The sequence below is a fragment of the Netta rufina genome, assembly GCF_964035555.1.
Source record: "Netta rufina genome assembly, chromosome: 18".
Lineage (NCBI taxonomy): Eukaryota > Metazoa > Chordata > Aves > Anseriformes > Anatidae > Netta > Netta rufina.
The window spans coordinates 8921857-8930385 of record NC_140142.1 but is presented as its reverse complement, the minus strand read 5'-3'; the positions used below and the strand labels follow the sequence as shown (position 1 = coordinate 8930385).

General features: G+C 50.5%; 1 protein-coding gene across 1 annotated transcript; it reads left to right on the top strand.

The window, feature by feature from the left end:
- Positions 1 to 2547: 2547 nt before the first annotated feature.
- LOC311216390 (olfactory receptor 14C36-like) lies at positions 2548 to 4775 on the top strand (the record flags this gene model as incomplete). Its single annotated transcript, XM_084297933.1, has 2 exons — positions 2548 to 2604; positions 3903 to 4775. The coding sequence occupies 2 exons, from the start codon at positions 2548 to 2550 to the stop codon at positions 4773 to 4775; spliced, it is 930 nt and encodes a 309-aa protein (XP_084154059.1).
- Between the last annotated feature and the right edge of the window lie 3754 nt (positions 4776 to 8529).

The following is an 8529-nucleotide window of genomic DNA, read 5'->3' as shown; positions in this document are numbered from 1 at the left end:
CTATTCGGAATATCCTGGAGGAGAAGGGGGAGATGAAGGAGACAGGGAGAGTTAACAAGTGGGGAAAAGCGTCCCCCTCTTGTCCTCTCCATGTCCCTGTCTACCAGTTCTGGGGGCTGAGTATCAGGAGAACAACTGGTGCTGCTGCTAAAGACTGAGGGAAAGAAAGCATTAAATACCTCAGCCTTTACCTCATCTCTTGTCACTATGTTTACCCCACCTACAAAAAGGATGAAGATTTTCCTTAATCCTCCTTTAAAGTATTTCTATAAACAGTTTTGATTGTCTTTGACAGTAATAGATGGATTGAGCTCCAGCTGGGCTTTGACACTTCTAGATTTTGTCCCTGCACTGTTTCATAACATTTAGGACACAGCTCTGGACAAAATGACAACACGCATGACAAGGAAGCACAGAAAAGGTGGAACCTGGCAGCCTGCAGTCCCTTACCCTTCTGAGACTGTTGCAATTCCATTCAGCTGGTTACTCCTGTATTATCCAAACTTGCCTGCAACTCCTGATGCTGATCTCTTGTCAGAGATAGCACAATCACATGAAGGTTGAACCGTCTGCCTGCAGACATTAACAGCTGACAGAATGGAGCATCAGTGTGGGGGAGCTGTGAGAAACTGCATGAATATGCCTACAGAAATCTCCTGACATTGACAAGGAGAAGAGTCTAGTCCTGCACCAGTGGAAGAGGAGCCCCACACATCAGGGCAGACCATGACCCTGCTGAGTGAGCAGTGCCCAGGAGGAAGAGGAGGGCCTGGGCACCACCATGGATGCCATACGAGCAGTGGTGCCTGCTCACCATGAACCAGGCCAGATTCCTACAGAGCTGCCTTACAAGGAGCACGGCCACCAAGAAAATCTCAATTACTAGACTCATCTCAGATCCGGTGAGACACTGCATGGAAGAGAGTCTATAGCCAGCAGGGAAAGAGGTGCAGGTGTGAGAGTCCCAAGGACTGCATGGGGTGGAGAGGAACAAGGGCTGTAGCAAGGCTGAAAGTCCAAAGACGACCAAGTTCTTTGTGTCTATGCCTATGGCTGTTGTCAGTGTCACTGAAGCCTATGGGGAGACAGCTTATCGCTAAAGTGCCAGGGCCTCATTGCCTCCTCACACCCAGCCATGAACCAGGCAGAGGTCGTACCACTGTCCTGCACTTGGCAATGCACATCCCTATCTCCTGCTGTCCCGGAAAGAGCCCTGAGCAATGTCTTAAGGGAAAGGATCTCCCTTCCCAGAGGCCAGGGGTCAAGGCTCAGCTTTTGTGCTTGGTGAAACGTATCCAGTTTTTTTCCAAAGATCACTGTCATTTTCACATTGCCTTTGTCTCCTTGGCCTCACCGCCTCCAAAGCTTGGCTCTAACGAGCTCCAAGGGAGGCTATGTCAATCCTGGCCCTCAGGGGGAAACTCCAGAAAACTTGCATCTGACTTGGAGTTCTTAAGAGAGTTCTTCACTTTCCACTCAGTGCCTAAGGTTCATGGGCTCATCACCAAAGCCACCAGAGGGGTGATTTCAATGCCTTGGTCTGGGCCTGTGCTGCTGAGCTGGGCCAGGCTCCTGGGACAGAGAGAGCTCCCGGCAAGAGGGCCCTGGTGCAGAGAGACAGCTCTGCCCAGGAGCACCTCCTCTGCACAGTGCAGCACGGCTGGGGGCTCTCACCACAGGTGGCACGGGGAGAGGACAGAAGGAGAGAGGGGCTGAAGGTAGTTGGGAGTGGGAGAATGCTGAGAGCTGACTGCAGGAGAAATCTCCGCAAGGTAAGTCTCTGGCTGCAGGGCCATGTAGCTGCAGGTCCTGGAAGGGTCTCCTGCAGGTCCTGGAAGGGTCTCCTGCTGGGTCTTGTTTCTGGGAGGGCAGTGGGCCATGCAGTAGGCTTTCAGAGTCCTGCTGGGTTTTACTGCAAGGGGAGGAAGTCTGGCAGAAGCCCCTCGGAGTGCCCTAAGCCAGGTGCACCCAGTCAGCCTAGAACACCCTGCCCTGGCTGGCCATGCAGAGCTCAGATGAGGAGAAGCCCCCAGGCTCCTTCTGGCTGAGAGCTTCTCCTGGAGAGAAGGTGAGGATTTGGTCCAGCTGCACTCGGACTGAGGCTTCTCTGCTCTAAGCTGTCTCCAGTTTCTTCTCAGGAAAACACCTGAGTGGGATTGTGTTCCAGCTTACAGAGGGGTAATACAGGGCAGCTGAGAGCAGGACTGGTTGGCAGGTCTGCTTTGCTCAGTCTTCACCAAGGCGCAGTCCTGGCACACACAGGGTTTCACTAAGAGTGTACATGACCTGTCAGGGCATTCAACTGTCTCATACATCTCCTAAGCATTATAAGAGCAACACAAACCAATAAAATATCTGCAGCTCTGCTCATCATTCAGATGAGGTGTTTGCAACAGCACTGCAAAGCTCATGTCTTATTTGTGGACTGAACATGAGTTTCCCTTACTCTCCTCTTTCATTTCCAGTTTTTCTCATTTAATTCTGCTTTAATTTTTTTTTTTTCCCTTCTTCTCCTCTTCAACAAACAACTGGGTCCAATGTCAGCAAATGCCCAACATCAGCTCTGTGAGTGAGTTCCTCCTGCTTGCATTTGCAGACACGAGTGTCGCGTTAAGGGGTGTAGCTGATTAACCGTTACGGGCCCGGTCAGATTCAGGATACTGAACCAGTCGGACATTCACCAAAAACACATTAACCGTCTGGGGGTCCAGTCAGACATTCACCAAAAACGCATTAACGGCCTGGGGGTCCGTTCAGACATTCACCAAAAACGCATTAACCATCTGGGGGTCCGTTCGGACATTCACCAAAAATGCATTAACCGCCTGGGGGTCTGGTTAGATTCAGAACACTGAACTATCACGGATAACCACCCTCACCCTCGTTGCACTCAATGAGAGTTATCACAATGCAATCAAGTATGGTTTATTACAGCAACAGATAATCAGGTTCTTTTGGATTGCCGGCGATAGTGACTGTCTGCAAAAGCAAGCTAGTATGCATAAAATACACAGGTGTTATAGGTGTTACAGATGTTATAGATGTTATAGATGCTGCAGGTGTTACAGATGTTACAGGTGTTATAGATGTTATAGATGTTACAGGTGTTATAGATGTTACAGGTGCGCAGCCTAGAAATAAACGCGTTAAAAGGATCAAAGACTCTATAGAGATTTATAAGCAAGTATTTAGATCTCACCCAAAGGCGTCCCAATGGGGGGGGAAGAGAGGCTCAGCCCGTCAACTGATCCCAGGAGTCAGGAGGTCCTAAGGATGTTGTCCTCGGGATGGTATCTCCCCTGACGGCGGTATCTTCCCTAACATCCCCTTTCTCTTGGGCCAATTTATATTATTTTCTATCTTTTAGGTGGAGCTTGAGTGGCTCTAGTCAAGCATATCTTAGTTATGATTGGTGTAAAGTTTTCCCGTCTCCGTTTAAGGTAATAGGCTCCGAGGAATTCAGAGCGCATGCTCAGTGAGGGGTGGTCGCACCTTGGAGGCGGGTAGCTTTTGGGATGGAGGTGTGTTTTGGTATTATAATGATATTATAATGAGCAAAAAGTACACTAGGGTACAGCATTTGTCAAAACATGACAGCTCTTTGGCTTAGGGTGGCAAAAAGTGCAGCTTTGTGCACAAGAACAATCGAGGTCCCATCTGATTACAGAGCCTAGCCGTGGTGTCTCCACTCCACTCTATGCTCCGTGCTGTTCCTTAGAGCTAGCACACCAAGTTTCCCCAGCGCGATAGCATCTAAGGCTGGGAGCCTAGGGAACGCTCAGATAAAGCAGTTATGCCCTACCCTGAAAGCCTCTTCAGTGCTGTACCTTTTCCTTAAAAATGTGAATGTTAGTTTTATTTTCCTAGTTACTTCAGGCATTTACACCACAACGAGCGAGCTGCAGCTCCTGCACTTCAGGCTCTTCCTGGGCATCTACCTGGCTGCCCTCCTGGGCAACAGCCTCATCCTCACCACTGTAGCCTGCGACCACCACCTCCATACCCCCATGTACTTCTTCCTCTTCAACCTCGCCCTCCTCGACCTGGGCACTATTACCACCACTGTCCCCAAAGCCATGGCCAATTCCCTCTGGGACACCAGGGCCATCTCCTATGAAGGATGTGCTGCACAGGTCTTGCTTTTTATTTTCTTTCTCACAGCAGAGTATTCCATGCTTACTGTCATGTCCTATGACCGCTACATTGCCATCTGCAAGCCCCTGCACTACGGGAGCCTCCTGGGCAGCAGAGCTTGTGCCCAGATGGCAGCAGCTGCCTGGGGCAGTGGCTTTCTCAATGCTGTCCTGCACATGGCCAGTACATTTTCCATGCCCCTCTGCCAAGGCAATGTTGTAGATCAGTTCTTCTGTGAAATCCCCCAGATCCTGAAGCTCTCCTGTTCAGATGCCTACCTCAGAGAAGTTGGGGCTCTTGCGTTTAGTTTTTCTTTAGCATTTGGGTGTTTTGTTTTCCTTGTGGTGTCCTACGTTCAGATCTTCAGGGTTGTGCTGAGGATGCCCTCTGAGCAGGGCCGGCACAAAGCCTTTTCCACGTGCCTCCCTCACCTGGCCGTGGTCTCCCTCTTTGTCAGCACGGCCTTTTTTGCCTACCTGAAGCCATCCTCCATCTCTTCCCCATCCCTGGACCTTGTGGTGTCACTTCTGTACTCGGTGGTGCCTCCAGCAGTGAACCCCCTCATCTACAGCATGAGGAACCAGGAGCTCAAGGATGCAGTGAGAAAACTGTTTCTATATGTGCTTCTCAAGCATAAGTAATGATACCATACTTGTGATTCATATCATAATATTTTTCTCATTAGCAACATTACCATAATATAACCATTAATAATAACCCTGTCAAGATGTTTGAGAAACTGACGTGCCAATTTTCATATCATTTTGTGCATTATTATTTTCATAAATGTTGATATTGGTTTAAATGGTCTTATTATTTATATGTATACTTCCTCTTAATTAATTTGACTAAATCTTCTAATTTACCTATAAAACTAGGTTTCCAGTGTACATAAAGACAATAAAGAATCCATCAGAAATTCATCGATCTCATCTGCCGTCTCTTGCCATCAGCTCTGGAGCTGGTGGAGCAGCCCCAGCACACAGGAAGGGCTCAGGGCCAAGAGCCCAGCTGCCACACAGAGGAGCAGCCCCTCACTGCCCACTGGGCTCTGCCTCCCTGGGTTGGGGCTGCTGCTTCCCTGGAGCCATGGCCATGGCCAACAGCAGGACATGGCCTTTTCACTGCTGCTCTCTTTTGGCTTCCACATTGTTCCTCTGTGCTCTTGCATTTCTCTTAGCCCTCAGATCTCATGTATCTTGGTGACAGTCCTGTTGTCTCTGCAGTGGCATCCCTGTGGCTGCAGGCAGCAGCAGGCAATGTGCAGCCCTGGGTCACAGCTGGCCTCCCTGCTAGCACCACAGTAACAAAAGGGGCTGCTCAGGGCAAACCCAGAAGCCTGGACACCTCTTGCAAAGCTGCTGTAAGACATACAGCCAGGGAGTTACTCCCTGCTTCCCTGTTTTCTGGGATTTTTCCCAGAGTGAAGGACACAGGCTGAAAGTCCCAGCATGGTCTGTGAGGAACCAAGGGCTGGACCAAGAGCTCCCTTTGTGGTGGCACATGCCCAAGCAGACAACAACTGGTCTTGGAATCATCTACATTGGAATGTGTCCCTGCAGTGGGGCAGATAGCCGATGCCTGCCTGGAGAGGAATCTGAAGCTGCCAGATGGAAGGGGAACCCAGGGAAAGTGTGCTTATTGGATAGTGATTAGAACCTCATAAAAGGAGTGACCAAAAAGAGTCTGGGAAAAGAAAAGGAAAATCTGAGGTGTCCAGGGGCTAAGGAAGACTCTGCAATTCCTGCTGAGGTGGTGAAGAGCCAGCAGGTGAAGGCCCATAAGAGTAATTGAGGACACCCTCCTTGAAGCCTCATGGGCCAGGTCTGGTACAGCACTCACCTGCCCTTTGTGCCCTTAGAGACATCCCATGGCGCTACCAAGCATGGCCCTATAGTTCTGAGCCATCAGGGGAGCTGGAAAGGGGCTCAGCAGCAGAGATCCCCATGGAGTTGGGTCTGATGACCACCTGGAACAGAATGGGTGTGGCGAAGTCCTCCAGGGGACCCTGGGCGCCACAGCCCCCTGGATCTGCAGAGCAGAATTGCCAGCTTAGGACCTTCCATTTCCTGAGCCATGGCTCGTCCCAGCCCGGGGGCTTCTGGGGAGGCCCAGAGCCACCTTTGTCCCAGCAGCTGTGGTGGCCATGCCCAGAGCCCTACAGTACGCTGCGGTGGGAACTGACCTGGGGATAGCCCATACTGGGCTGATGGGCTGGGATGCTGAGGTGGGCTGGGAAGAGGGCAGGGTGGTGGGGGGTGGTGGGCAGGGGCTAGGCTGCGATAGGCAGTGCCCGGCAGAGGGCAACAGCAGCATCAGGGAGCGGTGGGAGCATGCAGGGGAGGGCTCCCAGCAGGGCTTGGTGCTGCAGAGCCAGGGATGTGTGAAGGGAGCCCAGAGCTGGAGGGGCAGGGGAGAGGAGGCCGCTCTGGGCCTTTGCTGGCCTGGGCAGAGCAGGAAGGGGGCCCAGGGCATTCGTCCCCTCACCATGGCCTGCCAGAACCTGCAAGGTGGTCATGGAGCGTCCAGGGCCAGGCTCTGCACTGTGGCAGTGAGTCCTGCCTGTCCTCGTCCTGACACACTGGCTGTAGCAGAGGAGACCCCTAGTCAGTCCCTGCATGAGCCTCTGCCCCCCGCTTTGCCCCAGCCCTCTCCAGCAGCATCCTTGCTGTTCTCTGATGCACACCAGGACCTCCCAGTGCATGCCAGCCAGCACATCTGCTGAGGGCCAGTGCAGCTGCTGCAGGGGCAGGAAGCTCAGCATGTCACATGCAGTCACCTGGGCCTGGGCCTGCCTATCCCCTTGGCCTCGGCCCCAGCCTTGTCTCTGCTGGCAGGAGCTCTCTTGGCATGCACTTCCTGTCCTCCCCTCACCTGCACACAGCTGCTGCCCACTCAGGCTGCTGGCACAAACATGTCCTCACAAGCAGCAACACCCTGTTATAAATGGCTCAGGATGCAAATTAGGATTAAATAAAAGAAATAGGATTTATTAAAAGAATATAAAGGAATAGAGGTAAGCAAACAGTGCTGGGTGCACCGGGAGTCTCCGCTCCACCAGGACGCACACCAGTTACATCAAGCAGATGATTTTTATGCTCCTAAACTAATACATATTCATTACTACTTCAAAAAAAAAAAAAAAAAAAAAGATTATTATAATTAGCTTCCGGGGTCCAGTCCCTCCTACTGGAGCATGCGCAGTCTCCTCTGGGGGTCTCTTCTGGGGGTCTGTAGGGGTCTTTCATGCTGAAGGCTCGTAGTCTTCCTCTCCCCCTTTGTACTTACTTGGCACCATACCAAGTTTATAGAACATTCTCTGCAGGTCTTGTCTCCCAGCCGTCCTTCAGCTTCTTTTTCCTTCCTCTTTATCTCTCGCCCCCCCTAACCAGATACCAAAGATCCGCATAGTATCCCATAACAGTCACTAGTTGTTATCAGTTGTTCTGAAACTCCCAGACATCAAACACAAACAGCTTTCTTATTTGACTCTTCACGAGTAATTAAAACATTCTTCCCCAGCCATTCACAGACACATCTATAGCAGTGTTAAGTTAATCTCGAAGAAGACAGGAGAAAAGACTGTAACTGTTAGAAATAGAAGTCCAGAATAACAAAAGCAAACAGGTTCATAAATTTAAGGAGTGTTTTCTGAAGACGTGATAAATTGACTAGAATGAGGGGGAGACTGGGACACACTGCATCTGTGGTTCAAGAATTAAATTGCCAGTGCAGGGCCCAGAGGCAGACAGGATTCAAACAGAATTGTTTTTTATGGACACGAATTGTTAAAACATTCCTCACAACCCCTTGGGCTGCTTCTCCTGGCCTCCCCCACCCCACTGCCTTGACTCCTTGTCTCTGCTGGGCCCCCTCATTGACACCCAAATTTGTCCCTTGGTTGTTGGCTCCATCTGTCCTGCCACACAGGATGGTATATATGGGGTGGGACATGTTACTGTTACATGTGGAAGTGTTTTTATAATCCTAATTCGTGATGGCACAAAACCACAGTTCCTTCACCAGTGATCTACATCCCTCTTCAGGTGAATTTTCAGGATCTACATTCATCACAGGAGAAGAAATACTGATGGTCATGAGCACTTGCATTTCATTGCTTTCTCCATCATGGTATACACCCTCATCTTCCAGGCACTTCCACCCATCTTGAATAAACAATCCCTGTTGAATGTCCCCTTTCCAGATGCCTGTCTGGACCTATGCACTTCCCATGGTTCTCCTGCTTTGCCCCCCCTTACTCTTTGATCATTCAGGCTGCTCTCACTGACCCAGTTTCTGCTTTGAGCTTCATTGAGTTCAAGCTTGCCCATCGATTAGCAGTTCTGCCTAATTGTTTCTGTAGCAAGCTCCTCATCATTTATCATTGAATTAAGA